Consider the following 19,106-nt stretch of genomic DNA (forward strand, 5'->3'; position numbering starts at 1 on the left):
TTCATGTGGCATATTCCAGCACTGAGTGCATAAACTTCTAAATTAACAAACTAAAAGCTTCTTGCCTGTTATTTGTGATTTCTCAAACACAAGAGAATTTGTGACTATATAAGGGTGTGTAGAGAACAGATTGCGACTGACATTCTGAGCAAAAACAAGCAAAGCAAAGATAGGCATGATTGTTCCAATAAACATCAGACAGTTTTGCAACGCATGTGCAAGTCTGAACACTCTCCAATTTTCAAACAGCTTTATAAAACCATCCCACCCAAAAGCTTTGATATTTAGATTAGGATTGCTTACTTCTTTTGACATCACTGTCACTGTTTAACAATTAAATGGGACCCCCTAGGAGAAAAAAGGTCAGACGCCTTTTTGTAAAGAATCAAAATTACAAATATTTTATTGGTAATTAAGAATGTTTACACTGCTTGATCTACAGAAGTTGATATTTTAAGTGATCACAGAAAATGAAATACAAAATTATTTTACACACCTATACAGAACAATTTTTTAAAGTCCTTTGAACATTATTTCAGTACATACAACATTCTCTTGCTAAGCCAGCTGTGTCTTGATTAAGAGCTGTTTGGGACAGTGAAATGTCACAGCTCACAGCAGATGCTCCACAACCATCAACTACTGCATTTGATTCTCTGAGGTGTAGTACCAGCGTTTCAGTTCAGTTTAGGCAGAATTCAGAGCAGGTGGGGAACTAAAATCTAACTGCTATCTGAAGGCCAAAACACAGAGTTGAGATGTAGTTTCTTACAAGTTGTTTTTTCTACCATGAGCCATTCTGTGTGAACTCTTCAGACCACTGGGACAGATGATTCTTGCTCTGTGACACCGCTCTGGGCAAGCACATCTAACTCCTATAAAGACACCTGTGTCTCTGCAATTGTTCTGCTACCTGTGACCCCATCTGAGGATTAGAAAGCATTGGACTGGATGTCTTACCCCACAAGCTGATTTCACCCTCTTTTTCTATGTTTTCTAATCTACTCCTTAAAAAAAAATAGCATTTAGCTTTTTCTCTTTTTTCATTCGAAGTAGCAAATATCAGATAGGTTCTTTAAAGAGCTATGTTGGGCCCTAATTCTGCTCAAACTGAATTGAATGGTTAAATGTTTATTGATTTCAGTGAATGGGTGAACAAACCTGTACTGAGGATTTCAGAAAACACCTGTGTGGAGTATTAAGAGATTTAATCTCAGAACTGTATAAGAACAGAAGTTTTGAAAATGTTTATTACAGGAAATGAAAGCTTCAATAAAAATACTGCTTTGAATAATACTGAAAAAATGATAAAGAGTGCACTAATATTTATATATGAACCCAAAAAGGGGACAATATATATGGTCTTTATTTGCAAAATCTAAATATCTGACTTAGCAGGACTTAACAAATAATTAGTCCAGGAAAAAATGAATAGTATGTTACACAGTTGCCAATAAAACAGCTATATTTTAAATAAAAATAACATTAATATACATGTACAATATTGTAATGATATAACTTGATGAAAATAACACTGACCAGTATCAAATCTAAGATTTCACTTATTATCCATCCTTAACAAATGAAACGCATTTCACAGAAATAGATGCAGTTAGGGTGACGTGAAGTGATATTCATGGCTTACTGTGAGAAAGTTACCACGAAAATTAAGGTAAAAATGTAAAGAAGGAAACCTAAAATAGATTTACACGTATAAAAGTTCAGCCTTATAGCAGCTGAGTGGATGTGCTGCAGCAAGATGGTAACAGCAACCTTATGGTACACACCACACACGCTTGCACACACACTCACACACAAACACACACGTGCCCATGCCCAATGCATGTGCAGGGGTCCTCCTCAGCTTGATTATACAAGCACCCACTTACCAGCTTTTGCTGGGGGCAACACCAGGAATGGGACTCACCACCCCGTTTTTAGCTGTCTGCAAGGCAGCTGTAGCTTCCTAAAGTCAGAAAGCCATCTAAGGTAACATCAGCTGAACATTTTAATGGAAGCTGTTTTCATCCTGAGCACCTTTAAGGCACTTTAATAAAAAATATGAAGTTAATCAAGACTGGAAAAAAAGATAAAAATCCTTACAGGTGAGATCTGGAAATTTAAAATTAAAAAATTCCTGAGTTTTGATAAATAATTTTATTATAATAAAATACCAAGCCTATTGAAAACATGTCTTTTATAAAAGCATGTTATATGACAATTTTTCTTGATAAACTCACGCCTTAGTGCACGAAATATGTTAATAAGTCTTTGGGGACATCTGCAACAAATTAATAGGAAATGCAAAGTCAAAGAATGACCTGTCATGTACATACAAAACATGCATTGCTCCTGGCAACACACATCATGTTTACTACAGGCATCTTTTTCTGTTCTTGCAGGGTCCTGCCCATATCTTAATACTTTACAATTAATTACATTTCACTACTATTTACAGACGCAGAAACTAATCACACATCTTCTTAGGCCCATAAATATGGAACTACAGAAGTAGAATATATTTTAAAACAGTATGAAGATAAGTATGCTACATAGTACTCTTCTCTAGAAGTACAGTTCATTAATTATTTTCTTTATGAAGATTTAAATAGAAATTAAGATAGAAGTTCAAATTCTCTCTTTTTACCTTGGTTATTTTTTTTTCACCAACTATTTCTAAAAAATTTGCCCCAAGACAGTATTTGGATTGCAAAAACAGTTTTAAATTGTCATAAAAGTATCTCCAGTAGAGAACCATCATGCTCTGGAATGCCCATTTTTTACACAGGATACCATTCGTTTGTTTTCAAATAAAAATAGCTGAAATAATACCTGTTGTCTGTATGTTTCTACTAGAGTTAATTTTTTGCTTCTGGTGTGTTTTTCTCTCCTTTGCTTTCAGTAGACACAAAAACTCATACCCAAAGTGCTGGCAAATGCACTGAGACACACAGTGGCTACAGAAAGGAATTTATAGAGCCCTTGGGAGGTTCCTTTTGACAATAATAGGTAAAAATAATCATCAAAGTAAAATGCACTTTTGGCTTTATTGCAACCTTTAATATTTTCAGTAGCTACCTCTATAATATACCTGATAAAAATCCTACTTTTTAACATTTAGCTTCTATTACAAAGTATTTCATGTTTTGTTTTAAAAAACTCACAATAGTGATGGTGGTTAATTTGCTTTATAGAAGACAATACATTGAGTTATATATAATAATGGCTTTGATCCAATTAACTTGATATTATGCTGCTTAATAATTACTGTGACTTCAGTTCCTACAGTGTTACAGAGAATACAAACTTAATGTACAGGAAGTGGGGATCATTTGGAAGTGCTGATTCAGAAGTATTCAAGTGCTAACAATGACTTGTTCTTTCTATGCTTCTCTTCGTGTGCCGTAAATGATGATTTCACAAACGTCCGTGCTTTTCAATGTGACACAGTTTTAGGGCAATTTTTTTTAATGTTCTTTTTTTTGTGCAAATTCAAAACTAGATTTTTCTGGATGTTGCCGTCTTGTTAAAAGTAATTGCCACTTTTACTTAAAAAGGCACTAGCATTAATGTAAGAGAATATACCTTTTATGCTTGTTTTATGAAGAGCTGTACTTGTTACTGGAGCGGAAATTATCATATCCGTGATCATTAGCTTTGAACTTTAAACAGGACTGCCTTTCCTCCAGGGACAACAGATCTTTGGATTGGCACCAGCAACACAAGCATGACTGTTAAAATAAAAGAAATAAACGTTTTACATCACTCTGTTTTTGCACACGTGGCAAAATGCACTGAAAAGCTGCCCTTTCTCAGGGGCAGAGTAGGAAATGGCAAATGTGCAAGCTGCTGCTCTGGGATTAGAGCACAAAGCACAGAAATGGGGTTCAGCTCTGAGCTGCTCAAATGGCTTCATCAGCAACCTTACTGCTGGAGTACAGGAAGAGTTATACTGAGTAGTTATATACAGTAACAAACACACACACACACACACCCCTTCAAATCTGGTCTGCAATTCTAAATGCACCTGAAAATAAAATTATGACTCCTTGTCCTTTCTCTGATAATCTTACTTGGGGAAAAAAAAAAAAAAAGTATTCTTATCTATGCTTTCTAAGCAAGGTGCTGCTTTTTAGCTCATTGTTCTGAGGTGGAAAAAAGAGAAGTTAGAAGAAGGGTGAAAACCTACATACAATTCATACATTTACTAGATGTACTGCAGACCTTTTTCCATGGTCCTGTCTGGCCTTTGGGTGCTGGAAGTGCCTTCCTCACACCCACTTACTTCCATGCTCAGGATGCCGGAGATCTTTTACATGCTTTCAGCTCCAGTGACTCTTTCAGGCAGCCAGCAGCATAGACAGGGAAAACAAGACCAACACTAAAACCTCTGCAACCTGTGCTGTCACAATTATGTGGGAAACATACATTAACATTACCAGATATAGAACTGACTAGCTACTGACTGAAAGATGTTTCCATCTTGCTAGTAAGGAATTTAAACAGCCAGGCAATAACCCTAGTGGTGGCCAATGGTTAAATGCTTGGGGAGAAAAGAAAAATCTAACAACTTGCCATAGGCAATGTAAGGACTCCAATACAGTGTATAAAGATAGTAAGGGTTCACAAAAAAAGCCCAACTCTTCATATCTTCCAAGCAGACATGAAGGCTGAAGGACTGATGGGCTGCCAGCCACATGCATTCCAGAGCCTGAAATCCTGTGTGGAGAATTAGTGTCCAGCTCTATTCTCTCAGACCAAGCCAGGACTACAAACAGGTCTGTCTCATAAAATGCTGGCACTGCAAAGGGACAAGTACAGATTTGCACCTTCTGCCTCATATGGCTGATTGAAGTGCTCAGTCAGGATGAGGGAGCCCAGGGTCAGCACCCTCCCTGTCAGGATGCAGAGGATTTGGCTACGTGAATCTCTGCAGCACAGACTGAGTCTGCTTCGTCAGTGCTCTGGAAGTAGCTGGGTGCCAGCTTCAGTCAGGAAGTGATGTAGCGCTGATTAGCATGGTCCCCAGAGGGTTCATTGTACACTCTGCTCTTTTGCTTTCTCTTTTTGTTACCACCAAACCTTAGTTTCTTCCTACGGAGCTTCAGCAGGAGAGGGAGGAAACATTTACCATAACCCAATTAAAATTTAAAGTAAGATTTAATGACTGTTTAAAACACTTTGTGCATGTTAAGGAATGAATTTTACTACTGACATAATCTTTTAACCAGAGGAGCAACTCTCAGCAGCCACTTACCTTAAAGCAGTTTTGGAATCTTTTGCTCACCAAATACAGAGCTATTGGATTGATGCAGGAGTTCAGTGAAGCCATGTTAATACCGATATAGTCCATCACAAGAAAAAAGCTGTGTGGAAATTAAAGTGAGACACTTCTCATTTGCTTTGAAAAGGCTTAATAGAGGTTTACAACTATGGAAATTGGACTCGGTTTCACAAATCAAGACTAGCTATTAAATGTAATTTTAATGGGGCTTAAATCAACAGGATTAACTCATGCAGGTAACAGTTATACTCAACAATAAAGTCTGAATGGTCTGAAAACCATTCTCACGAAAGTAGTTTTAGGAGATCAACCATCTTAACTTTTGGAAGATGTTCACGAGGTCTTTTTGCACAAATTGAATCCTAGCTGCTCTGTTGAAAGGAAAACGGGGACAGAAATCCCCTTCTATTCTCATAGCACCACATGACAGAAGAACAGTCCCAAAAAGGTCAGGAGAAAGATGGGGAAAAGCAAAGGAATTCCTCACAATTTTCTTTCTCTGCTAGTGGAGAGATGAAGAAGCAGGGACAACTCTAGACATACAAAGTAAGCTTGTTCAATAGGAAATCCAAACATTCTTATGGAGAATGCCCACAATATACAGACATTTATTTTGCATTCTCACCTTAGCAGTTCACATCTGTTGGGGTCCTTCTGATCATAAATAGTGAGTTTCAAGATTCTGCTTAAGTGAAGTGGGAGCCAACACAAGGCAAAAACAAGTACCAGACAGAACACAGTTTTGGCCACCTCACGTCTCTGAGAAAGAAAATTGTACAAAACATTGTTACAGTTCCTCTCTCTCCCTCTGGATTGTTGTTGTCTTCTAATATCCAAAAGTTTAACAAATAAGATAAAAAAGCCTATCACAATAGGAGTTAGGAAAACATCAAATAGCTTATTTTCTTGGAATTATGTGCTTGATCTTTTCTATTGTTCTAGATGTCTCGCACTGATTTGATATATCTCTTCTTTCAAGAAGTATGAGTAATAATATGAAAAATAGAGATCATGAAAACACTAGTTTAAGCAATAATTTAAATTAAAATTAAGAACATATTTGTCTCCCAGATCACTTTCAAATACCAGCTTGTTTTCTATTGCATTTCCTTATGCTTTGATCTCACATCTTATTTTAATTGCCCCAAGAGATTCCAATTACAGCTCTAACCAGGTAAGAGGAAAGGAGCACAAATACACATTATAGAACAATCATAGTTTAACTCTAGTGAAGTCTGATGTTTGTGTCTGGGGCACTAGTGCCTCAGAATGTCTGCTGGAATATGTTGTCCTAACATATACTGCTAACCTCACTAGGGTTCAGCAAGAATTTTCTTCAAAATAATTAACAGTTTTATAGCACCACCTTCTAGACTAGAGCATGACTTCAGTTGGCATTACAAAATAGCCAACTCTCATTATAGCAAAGAAGAAATAAAACCTATAAAAACTGAAACGTTAAAACCAAACAAGAATGAAACAATTTTTTTATTTTCAGTTGAAATCTTAGGTTCCTGAGGGTTATGATATATACATATGTATATGAATTCAGCAGCACCACTGCTGGGAAAGTTCTCTTTGCTTCTAACGCTTCTAAGTCATACAGAATGATGTGGCAGGAAAATCAATAAAGTTATTAGTTAGCCCATCTACAGTTACAGAGTAGCCAGGGATAAATTTTTACCTGTTTTAAGTGGTCATTTAAAGCAATTTGCATCCCGCTTTTCTTTCGTAACATCTCACAAGTCATGAGAGTATAGAAAAATGCTGTGATAGCCAGTGGCAAACAGAAGTAAAAACTGAACAGCCACCAGTCTTTAGCTTGCTTGTAAAACTGTAAAGAAAAAGCAAAGCAAAAACATGGTTAGGAATTAAATGCTGAGCATTTTGCTAAGTGTGCTGTAACCAATTGGTCAGCTTGTTCTGAAAAGCATTTCCATCAGGTGTACATTACAGGTGAGAAAACAGGACAAGACAGGACAAGAAGTATGTTCAAAACCCACAAAAAGTCAAAAATTTCTGAATGGTCTTCTTTGAACCAGTATGCTTCAGAAATGTCAGATTTCATTTGAACATTATATTCATGTCACATACACCTGTGCACATTACAATGCACACAACACTGTGAAGATCCAAGGAACTCTCCCAGAGATTTTATCAATGTTAGTGACTTACCATCATAAAGGATGTTTTCTGCGTGGGGTGAAGCAAGCAGATTCTAAGATACCTTCCTCTGTACTCCATTGTAATCATGTCAAATGCAATAGCTTCTGGAACAGCCAGTATCACTGATATGACCCAGATGAGGACAATTTCCACAGCAGTCCACTTTGGCACTCCAATTCCTTTAATGCGACTCCAGGAAGCGACTGCTCGGTACCTGAAGCGACAGCACACATTTACAAATTCAAAATATGACAAAACTCACCCAGTTTAAGTGGGTTAAAGTCATCTTATTTGCATTGTATCAGCTGAGTGGAAAGGTGAATTTGAGCCAATACTTGTATAGGAAACAAATTAGAGACTCCAATGACAAATGGGTCTCACCTGTCTATACTGAGGGCGCACAAACTCAGCACTGTGATGCCCACCGACGCCTTTTGAATGAAGGGCACTAATTTGCACATTTCAACACCAAAGGGCCAGTCCTCTGCAAGTAGCTGTGAAAAGAAAACAACAATTATTTTTTAAAAAAGTCATTCCCAGTGCTGAAACATGGAGTTCTGTCTCGACTGTTTTCCTTTTCCACCAGGTCTTGTCCTGTGAAGATAGGCTGAATGGGGCTTGTTCAGACTGGAGAAGAGAAGGTGCTGGGGTGACCTTGTAGCAACTTTTCAGTGCCTAAAGGGGGCCTGAAAGAAGGCTGGAGTGGGACTTTTTACAAGGGCATTTAGTCATAGAACAAAGGGGGACTGGCTTTAAACTGAGATATTGTGAATGCCCGACCTCTGGAAGTGTTCCAGGCCAGGTTGGAGAGGGCATTGAGCCACCTGGTCCACTGAAAGGTGTCCCTGCCCATGCCATGCCATGGGGGTTGGAACTAGACAACCTCTAACGTTCAAGTTAAACCATTTTAGGATTCTATGCAAAACTTAGTCAAGAAGAACCTTTTCACAAGGGAGCCCTTGAGGTGTATGTCCTAAAAACTAGACAGTAGCAGTGTAGTCACTCCCTGGTGGGACGAGGGTATCACTTAAGTCTTAGTCCTGCCTCTTTAAGCCCTGCAAACTCCACTCCTTTTGCTTCTAACTTCATCACCCCAGTGTTTATGGGAAAAAAATACAGAGCTGGTGAGGATATTCCTCATCTTTGAATTGTCTTTATCTGCCTTGAGTGTTCACTGCTTTACTTACACATTCCAAATAACACATTTCTTGATCAGAAATACAGAAAATTACTTGAGGCTGATCAGAACAGGGACAAAGCCATAAGTGCATATCTGGGCTGGGGTTTATTTGAAGCTTAGTGTCTAGACTCCATCAGCTGAGAAGTCAGGCAACGCAGGAGGGAAATGTACCTCCCCCACTTTTTAGCTGGCCATCTGATGACAAATGAAAGGACACTCAAGGAGCACAGACAGAAAGTTTGATCTAAATGTTTTGCAGCAGGTAAAAATGTCAGATGAATCTCTCACTAATGGTCTTTATTGACCAGTTCATTCACCAACATTTTGTATAATTATATCAAAAGGACTATCTGCACATTCAGCATACCTCTAAGTACTAAGAAACAGAGAAAACAGCACAAGGCATTTAGGATGGCTCACTTACACTTTGAATCACACACTTTAATGGAAATCTTGTCACATTCCCAGCTGCACATTTTATCTGATTTAGGGGAAAAGATTTACTGGACACAGAAAGCACCTTACTCACACAGCTGATTCTATGAACAGCCAAACATCTGTAGCCTCAGTTTAGCAACATTTAGCCTTTGAACTCTGCTGTGAGCTTCTTTGATGGTCAAATACACCAGAGCAGCAGCCAAATCTTCCAGTTTTCATTAAAACAACATTCTCCACAACAAGGGTTTTGCCAAGAAATAGACGCAATTGTTATATAGAAGAGTAAACTTTTGGAGTTTCTGTAATTAGTTTGATTATCTAAGCCCATCTCTGTTTTTCATAACTTTCTTCAAATGAGGTCTTTGGAATCTGTTGCAGATACAGGGCTACAAAATGGAAAAGGAGAAGGAAGAATGAGGACTACCCAAAAGAGCCTGGAAAATCTTTCCCTTGGCTTCAAACAAGGGTCTCTTCAAACAACTAATTTAAGAGGGTTGTAAGAACGGAAGAGTATCTCATCATACTGCGTGGATGTTTCTGGGAACCAGAGAGGCTATGAAGTCTCTAAGGAGGGTTCTGGAAAGGCTGGATTGATGGGCCAAGACCAAGTGTATGAGGTTCAACAAGACTTGGGTCACAACATCCCCATGCAGTGCTACAGGCAGGAAGAGTGGTGAGGAAGTGGCTGGAAAGATCTGTCAGAAAAGGACCTGGGAGTGCTAGCAACACCTGGCCGAACATAAGCCATCAGTGTTCTCAGGTGGCCAAGAAGGCCAATGGCATCCTGGCCTGTATCAGAAGGACCACAGCAGTGCTTGTCCTGATATTTGGCACTGGTGAGGCCAGACCCCAAGTGCTGTGTCCAATTCTGGGCTCCTCACTACAAGAAAGACATTGAGGTTGGGGTGCTGGAGTCTGTTCAGAGAAGGATAAGAAAGCTGGTGAAGGGTCTGGAGAATAAGTTGCAAGATGAGCAGCTGAGGGAGCTGGGATTAGTCTGGAGAAGAGGAGACCTTGTTGTTCTCTATCACTGCCTGAAAGGAGGCTGTAATAAAGTGGGGTTTGGCCTCTTCTCCAAGTAAGAAACCACAGGACAAGAGGAAATGGCCTCAAGTTGCACCAGGGAAGGTTTAGACTGGATATTAGGAAAAACTTCACTGAAAGGGCTGTCAGGCATTTGAACAGGCTGCTCAGGGAAGAGTGCAAAAAAAGATGTACATGTGGCTCTTGGGGACATGGTTTAGGGATGAACAAAGTGGTGGCAAGGCTGATAGTTAGGCTTGATGATCTTAAGAAATCTTTGCCAACCTTAACTATTCCATGATTCTATAATGGAAGGTAGCCACAGAGTTGCCTGCTTACTTTGGTTTGGTTCAGCAAGGTCTTTATGCAAACATACATTCCATCTAAGGGTAAACACAAGGTCCATGAGAGTTTTTTAAAGAGTCCTGATATAAGTTAAATATAATTTTATTTGAGCACGAAGGAAGTTAAGAACATTTCATGACCATGGGCTTTTGGAAATCTCTATGAAGTGCCCACCAGTATTTTCAGATACCAGAATATCTCCAAATACCTGCTTTAGCTCTGTGCTGTAATGGAATCTTTTAAAGAACAGCAGCAGACAAACTGAAACATGGCCCAGCTTTCTATTTCTTCAATGATCTACTTAAGTAAGACCATAAATACAATACCTCTGCAGAAATGAAGTAGAGAAATAAATTCTAAGGATTTATGTTTCTTGAGAATTTTATGGAAAGTAATGAAGCAGAGGAAGTAGGGATGAGGTTGTAATAACCACACAGTATCTTTTGCTTATGTGATGTGGGAAAATAACACAGTCTGTAATTAAAGTATTTTCAGTAAAGCCTCTCCCTGAAACGACTTCTGAATTTCTGTAAGGGGGTGACAGTAACAATTCACTATTAAAACTGTAATGTGAATAATTACATGTATTCTAAATTTATACCCTACAGAATTGAATTACAATTGGACTGATTTATATCAATCAGGTAGTGAACCTCCAGCCTTTCACATCTATTTGCCACAGAGATCAAGGACTGGGTAGCAAGTACATTGTATACCTATGGTACCTACTGTACATTGTACATGAGTGTATACTAGGCTAGAGAGAACTCATTAAAAAAGCATTTTGAAGTAAAATATTATTTTCTTTGTAACAGAAATGCAGAAATTTGGTCAAATTTCTATTGGCAGGATCTGTCGAAAACTTTTATTTACATCTAGCCGGTGTGTAGACATTCCCTGTCTCTCTTCCCTAAAATCACAGCAGCTCAGCCACATGTTGTAGATTTTGCTGAACTAATACTTATCGCTCAGGTGCAAACAGTCACACCTGTGCTCCAAACTGACTGGATTTCAGCCAGCTCCAGTTTGGGATTATAGAGGCGTGGCACATAACTGAATGCAGTCTGCTGAGAGAAAGGGTGCATTAGCTTCGGTTTATCATAACATGAAAACATTACTTTCATTCAGCCAGCTTATATCAGGGCAGAATGGACATGCAGCTGTCTGCACTGGATTGCAAAAACATGTGCTTTATGTCTTGCAGCTGATGTATTGTGAAATTTGAGCATTTTAATGCATGAGTCACAAGTTTCTCTATCATGGTATTGCAAGTGGTTAATGATACAAGCTTTACACCAAAAGGCTGAAAACATTAAGAAAGTAAAAGGAAAAAAAAAAAGTTTTGATTGCTGAACTATGTCTCCTTGATGCTTCTGTTTGTTCTCTGTATTGCTATCCCCTTCAAATATGGCCTTGAAGTACAGTGAAGATCCAATATAAAGTATTTGGGAACATCACCTTTATGGACAATGATAATTCTTTGTAAATACAGAAGTAGCCTATTGCAATTTTGTATGAGTAAAATTATTCTCTTATGTGTCACAATAGGATAGCTGTAAGAAGATTTTCATTTTACAAATGACAAATGACTTGGAGCCATGAGAGGAGATACTGCCAAGTGCCAGCAAAGAGAAAAATAATGTTGTGTTTTCATAATTAAGATGCCAAGAGTAGCCTACCACTGGCTGTATTCTGAGTGACCTTTACAATGTTTTACAGTCACTTATTTTACACAGGCAAAGTTTAAATTGCTGAGCAGCAGAGATGTGTTTAAGATGAAATAGATCAAAATGAAAGGGAAGACATTGCAATGAATGAAGTGAAATCATACTTAAAAGAACCAATACATCTGATGCACGCCTAGCCAACGCTTTCTCAGACTGGACAGATCTGAGCCTAAACTGATGTGCAAGATGCAGAGCTATGAAAGAAGCCCCAAGAGATGCTGTGACTCACAGAAACACCTGCGAATCACAGTTCCCACTCTGCTTTCTCTTAGTTGTGCAAGAACTGAGAGATGTTCTCAATCTGCTGCTGGAACAAGCCAGGCTGAGAGCACGATGTGCTGCTCTAGGGCTCAGCTGCTGTGGTCCCCAGGAAGAAGGCTGATACCTGGCTCCAACCCACCGCTGCTCACGGGCTGCAGTCGGGCAGGAAAAGCAGCAAAGCGTGCGAATATTCCCACCAGTGTTCCAGTCCCGAGCAGTGAACGCACACGGGAAACGCAGAGCAGGAATTCGCGCTTCTGCCAAGCCGTGCATTCACGGCAAGTGTCGTTCGCAGGACACTGGACTTGATTTTCATCATTATAAACAGCAGGCACAAGAGAAACCAGACATGCAGCTCTACACCTAATTCACACACAACAGTTTTTCAATGTATCTCTGAAATGACTGGTAGATTTTCACCTGATTTTATTTTTCTTTTGACACAAGGACGTCATACAGATATTTTACTGAAACAAGCATTTTTTGAAACAGAAAATTTGTCCAGGAAATTAAGGTTATGGTCAGGGATAAGTCAGACAACATTACAAACTTATTACTATTTAGTAATAATTACATCAAAGTCAGGATCTCCCCTACAGACAAGAAAATATGTTTCCTGCTTTCAAGTGTAGCCTGGAATGCTTTACTGATCTATCCAATAAACTGCATAAAATCTTAATATGAGCCACTCAACTGTTTTATTTTCTTGTATCTTTATTACAACTCCTGCTAGAAACTTAATAAAAAACATTAACATAATGTAATTTTATAGAGTCATCTTGAAAATGACAGAAACCTCATATGTACTGTTGAATTTAAAAATTTCTGCAGTTTCACAACTCCAGTGGAAAGACTGCATCAAAAGTAACCACTGAGAAAGCCATGCTGCTGTCAGATTGGGATGCATTAATACTGGGTAGAAGAAGCCAAAACAGGTCAAACCTTGCTTTGAAATTTGCCACGTGCATCTTTTGTACATGTGAATGTATACACAACAAATATATATAGAAAAAAACTACTTTCAATTTACAAATCTATACTAGCATCATCTAACTTCAGTTTGGAGATCCACCATGAAAACTATGTATGTGTACTTTTAACAGCATTCAGACATTTCCACTACTCCATATACTTGACTTCAGAATGGATTGTTCCCATCTAAATACAGAACAAAGTTATCCCTCTCCGCCACTGCCTGTAGAGTCCAGACAGGTTCCTCCACTGGAAAACTGAGATCTTTCTTAAGTACCAATAACCTGCACTTGTTCACCATAAAGGGCTCTTAAGCAAAACAGACTTCGAGCTTAATAGGGTCAGAAATCAATAAACTTTGTGTAAGAAATTCTGAGATGAACTTTGCAAGACCTCAAGTAAGTGGTTCAGACCTTGAAAGAAAAGAAATAATGCATTTCTTCCAATAAAATGGCCACTACCTTTAACATGAAAAGAACCAGTAACTAAGAATTCTAATATGGAAGAGTAAGAATTCTTTGTAAAGAGAAGAACCTTGATTACAAAGTTAGAAAAAGGTTGGCTTTATCATAATGCATCGCCTACAGGCACTTCCATTGCAAGAGTTAGTAAGTTCATCACAAATAAATTTCCACAGAAATCTTCTTCAGAGCCTTTTTCAGAGAATAGCTGGATTAAAAAAAGAGCCAATTTGTGTCTGCATGGTATAGAGAGTCCCTAATCTGGTCTTTCTTGTATTTCCAGTGCTTGATAATGCCATGTTATGTTAACCATAATTTTTATGTAATCCCTAAATAAAGTTAATGAAAATAAATCAGTGCCTACAAAGCTGACTCTGACCCTTGATTAGTGGCTTGGATGAGGAACAGATTTTTTTCCTTCCCTTGAAATTTTTTTCTCCACTCTTCCATTGAGCTCTGAGAAAAAGGAACCTATGACAGTATTGCCAGGTAGATATTCTTCCTCAGACATTTGCTGGTAGTCAAGAGTTCAAAACACCCCACAATAACGTGCAGAGCCTAGATTGCTCCCCTTGTTAAAAGTCTGCTGGGATAAAATAAACTTGATTTCATATACAGGAGTAAATATCACAAAATAAGAGCGAAAGATGTTTTTTGTGCATCACAAGAGAAAGCATTTTAGTACGTGACTTTAAGCCTATGAGAGGCAAAGCTAGTGTAAGTTTGGAATTTCCAGTCCTGACGTTTTGGTGTCTTAGACACGGGACTTAACAACTTTATCTACTTGGGAAAGTCGGCATAAACTGTCCAGAACTGCAGACCTGTATTGTCAGGTGCACAAGCTGCCACTGTCTTGTCTTCCAAAGTTTAAGTGCAGAGAAGAACATAAAAAGCTCACTGACCACCTTCTCTATCCTTCTGCTCCTTAATTGCTGTTTGCGGCCTCAAATTAACAAGGACTTACTCTGTTTAATGGAGCCACACAGGATCACCTGCTCTTCCAATTAGCAGCAATTTTGCGAAGTTTCTACACTGCCAAAACATTACATACTGCAGAATCACTGTCTCAGACTTTCCTTTGCTTCCTCTTCTGCAGCTCAAGATCCAGGCAAAGCCAGACCATTTACCAGGACTCAGAATTCAGGTTCTACATGCTGGAACTAAACGCCCTTCAAGCCCTCATTTCATAGCCAGTTTCCTGACTGTGTGACAGGTTCTGATATTTTCCATTTTCCACTGAACATATTGCATTATGTTCAAATTTAGGAATGGATTGGACTAATTGGCATCTGATGCATTGGAGTGCATTTGCCTCCCTATCCAGGTAACGCCTGTTTTTCTTTAGATACCCTTAGTTTAGGAGATGTCAATTTTCATTTGTGCACTTTTTCAGCTACTTATGTATTCACTTAAATAGTCACAGGGGACATCTTTTGCAGTTATCCCTTTTAATACCTAATAAAAAGCTTCTTCTAGTGCAGCTTTTGAATAGTCTTCCACAGGTCTGTCTGGAAAGCATTCACAGACACTTTCACACTTTCTAGGGCAAGTGTTGAGGAAAGAACTGCTGGCATTTTATTAACATGAAAAATTCTCTCACACTGTTTCACGCAGCTGCCTTACTGACAATGTAGCGGCAAATTCTGAATCTGGATCAGTTTCATGCAGTCTTAAATTGTTTCAAACTGCAAGTTACAATTCCTAAATATACTTGATTTACTGAGGGAGCCTTTGCTTCTCGTACAGCTGAGTGATCAAAGCCAGTTTTTTATTGCATTACTGTATGTATTCTCCCTGCTGCTCTGGAATGAAATGGGATGTAGAGTTGATTAAAAGTTATCAACTCAAACTGCCCTCAAAATATTGATTAAATAAACATAGTATCTAGTAGGTGCTTTCCCCTTGTTTTTTTAAACTTGCATTTATTCCAAAATTCTGTTTCAAAATTGCAAATATTTCACTATTATTATAAGTGATAATATAAAGTGATTATGGGCTCTTCCGTAAGATGAGTAGCAGTGAGGGAGACTTAGCACCTGAGAGCTATTGCACTGCTCCTAGTGTTATCAATAGCACAATAAAAATCCCAGACTTGCACCTGGTGTAATATTTATTGGTTAGCAGTCTGACCCTTTATTCCTCCTGTTCCAACCTACTCATGATGATACACTTGGTGTGGTGACATTCAATAAAGATAAGAACTTCAGGTATATTACTGCATATTAAGATTAATTTTGAAATTATCACTGACATTGCAAAGTCTCATACTGAACAGCTGTTATTGATTTAATATGCTTGATTTTTCTGAGAACAGATGAAAAGAATCTTCTGTTCAGTACATTTTTTTACAAAAACACATTTTTAAAGCAGTTATTTCATTTTCTAAATTCCACCTTTATTCAAAAGAGCACACTCCTCTCTCAAGAATTAAGAGAGTGTATAATAGAAAAACCACTGAAACTTCAAATCTGAGAACTATCATGTAATCCAAATTACCTGGATCACGAATTTAACACAATTATGACATTCCCTACTTTGTAATACTTAAATACTTTAAAAGGATAAAGAAAGAAGATTCTCTCATCTCAGCAGCTGGATAATTATTATGGATTCAAAATCTGTCCCTTCAACGTGGCTTTCTAAAAGTACAACAACCCCTAGTGTACAATTATGCATACAAAGTGAAGAGGTGATAGATGAAGACTCTTCTGTTCACTTTATGAAGTCACTGATGGGTACTCAGGGATCCAAACTGCAAACTTTCAAAGCAGAAAGAGCTCTATTTCCAGCATACCTTCAAATAGTGCTAGATAACAACTAGAGGCTGGATTCAACTGCCCAACTAATTCCTTAGGACAAATGGATTGCATAAGGTGATTAGAGAAGACAGGGGTTGTACTCCCTCCATGGCAAGTCTTATCAAGTCAAAACACAGACTACTGAAGGTGTAAGAGGAGCAGGTGTGGCTCATTCCCTCTCGGCTGCCCATGCTGCAACACGGGCAAAGGGTGAAAGGGTTCACAGCTCACGAAAGCATCGTGCCTCCCAACCAAGAGGTCTATAAAACCGCTCAGCTGAACGATCTTAGTTCCTCCTAGAAAAGCCCCGGTGCCAAAAGGGACTTCTGTCCCCCAAAAGGGACAAAAGACCTATGTAAATTCTCATGACCAAGCTTGCCGCAGCTGAGCACAAGTGACCAAGTGGTACCCACAGGAGAGGGTTTTCTGTGCCTCCCCTCCATTCCTCGACCAGCCCACTGAACATTTATCTATTGCATTTACTTCTTTATCCCTGCGACAGCACCTGTTTCCAGGTGATTTTCAGAGCTTGGCCACCTCCATTCTGCCCCATTCCCAGCCTGGAACGCTGAGAGGGGTGGGATTGAGGCACAGAGAGGGTACCATCTGCGACCACATCTGACCAGAACACCACCCTCCGACAGGGTTTTGTCGTGAGCTGAAGTCCACGGGTGTCTCCCAGCCAAGAAGGGACGCGTCTCCCGGCGGCAGGGACGGGCAAGGAGCACCGAGGAGTGAGCGCCACAGCGCCGCGCCCGCTCCCGAATCCATCCCCGGTCTCTCCTTACCTTGTAGACGTTGATGGGGATGTCGATGATGATGTGGAGCAGGTCGCCCAAGGCCAAGCTGGCGATGAGAATGTTGGGGCCGTTCCTCATGCACTTGTTCTTGTAGATGATGCGCAGCAGCGTGGAGTTGCCGATGATGCCCAGGACGAAGACCAGGCAGGACACGACCGTGTTGATGTACTTGAAAGTCTCCTTGATCTCCGTCTGCCCCGTGCACATGGGGGGCGAGGCGGAGCGCGGCCGCCCTCCAGCCGGCCCCGCGCCCTTGGGCAGCGCGGCCGGGCGGGACGCGTTGTGCTCGGCGCCGCGCAGCGCGGGGGTCGCGGCCGTCGGGGGCGCGGCGGCCGCGCTCTGCCTGCCCGGGCCCGGCCGGAGCAGCGAGCCGTCGTCCTCGGCGGCGGCAGCGCGGCAGCTGAAGAGCAGCAGGAGGAGGAGGAGGGCGGGCATGGCTGTGCGGCACGGCAGATTGCCGCCGTCAGCGCCGACCTGCGCGGAGAGAGGGGACAGCGCGTCAGCCAGGGGGACACCGCGCCCCGCCGCTCGCTGCCCCGGGGCCGGGGCGCTCCTGTCCCCGGGCGGTGCTGGAGCTGCGGGCGGCTCGGCCGGCAGAGCAGCGCCGCGGCCAGCAGCCTCTCTGGCCGGACCTGCTCGGTGCCGCCCCGCTCGTCTCCCCCTCACCTCGGCGAGCGGAGCCGAGCCGATCCTCCCCGCCCGCCGGCCAGGCAAGGCGAGAGCGCTCCGCTGGCTGTCGCCGCGCTCCGCTCCCCGGCTGCGTGTCCCCGCCCGGGCCCGGCTGCCGCCGCTCGCCAGCGATGGGCGCTCCGCTCGGGAAGGCGGCAGGGACGGGCGCTGGCGGCAGAGCCCGGTGTCCGTCAGCCGCTCTCCAGACCCCGTGGCCAAAGTCGCGCCGGCGGTGCAGGGCCCCCCCTTTTCTAAAACATTCAACCGCATCTGGCCCATCAGTCACAGCCAGACCCCACCCGCGTCCTCCGCCCCCAGCGCAGCCCGGCCCAGCCCCCCCGCCCGCCGGCCCTGCGGAGCCTCCCATCCCCGCTGTCAGGAGTGCCCCCCGGCCGAAGGGCTCCCAGCCTCGGTACCGACCGGGCAAAGTGCCCTGCGACCTCTCCCTTGTCTTGTACCAGGCTGACTTGGCGGGCTTTGAAACAATTTTTCAGGAGGGTTGTTACAAGAGGTATGGGCGTTGCTGGAGGACAATTGGGAAGAAGAGGACACTTCCCCGCTGTCCTGTCCGAAGCTCACTCCCAGTAGCTGGGTACGGGGTTCTCCCTGCTGCAGAAACCCCCTTGCACAGCCCGAGGGGCGCACACGCTGAAGAAGCTGCCTGCACAATGTCTGCGAGTTTAGTGCCACGTTTTAAAGCGCTTCACAAACCCTTTCTTACATCAGAAATAGTATTTTGGCTGCTCGGAAGTTGCAGTTCGGTTATCTGGTTGGTTGCCGCTTTGGGCAGCCTTAGCAAAGCGTCTGATCTCAGCGAACTCGTTCCACTCGTTGCACCCTTCAGTGAAGCGTAAGGAAAGGAGGAAAGAGATTTGTACAGGATTTTGTGGAGACTAAGAACAGTCTCTGCAGGCTGGAGACAACTGCATGTCTAACAAAAGCTAGTTGAATTTAAAACTGTTTGTCAGCATCTCTGCGTACA

The 19,106-nt window shown here is 41.4% G+C and overlaps 1 protein-coding gene across 1 annotated transcript; it reads right to left on the minus strand.

Moving 5' to 3' along the window:
- Window positions 1-2,138: 2,138 nt before the first annotated feature.
- On the minus strand, window positions 2,139-18,410 carry EDNRB (endothelin receptor type B). The gene is made up of 8 exons (XM_041471243.1): window positions 18,122-18,410; window positions 17,444-17,929; window positions 7,832-7,944; window positions 7,460-7,664; window positions 6,969-7,118; window positions 5,910-6,043; window positions 5,258-5,366; window positions 2,139-3,731 (listed from the first exon to the last, which is right to left on the minus strand). Exons 1-8 carry the CDS (start codon window positions 18,401-18,403, stop codon window positions 3,600-3,602), a joined length of 1,611 nt encoding a protein of 536 aa, XP_041327177.1. The 5' UTR covers window positions 18,404-18,410; the 3' UTR covers window positions 2,139-3,599.
- Window positions 18,411-19,106: the final 696 nt, after the last annotated feature.

Source organism: Pyrgilauda ruficollis, unplaced genomic scaffold (assembly GCF_017590135.1).
Source record: "Pyrgilauda ruficollis isolate IOZ18807 unplaced genomic scaffold, ASM1759013v1 scaffold26, whole genome shotgun sequence".
Classification (NCBI taxonomy): domain Eukaryota; kingdom Metazoa; phylum Chordata; class Aves; order Passeriformes; family Passeridae; genus Pyrgilauda; species Pyrgilauda ruficollis.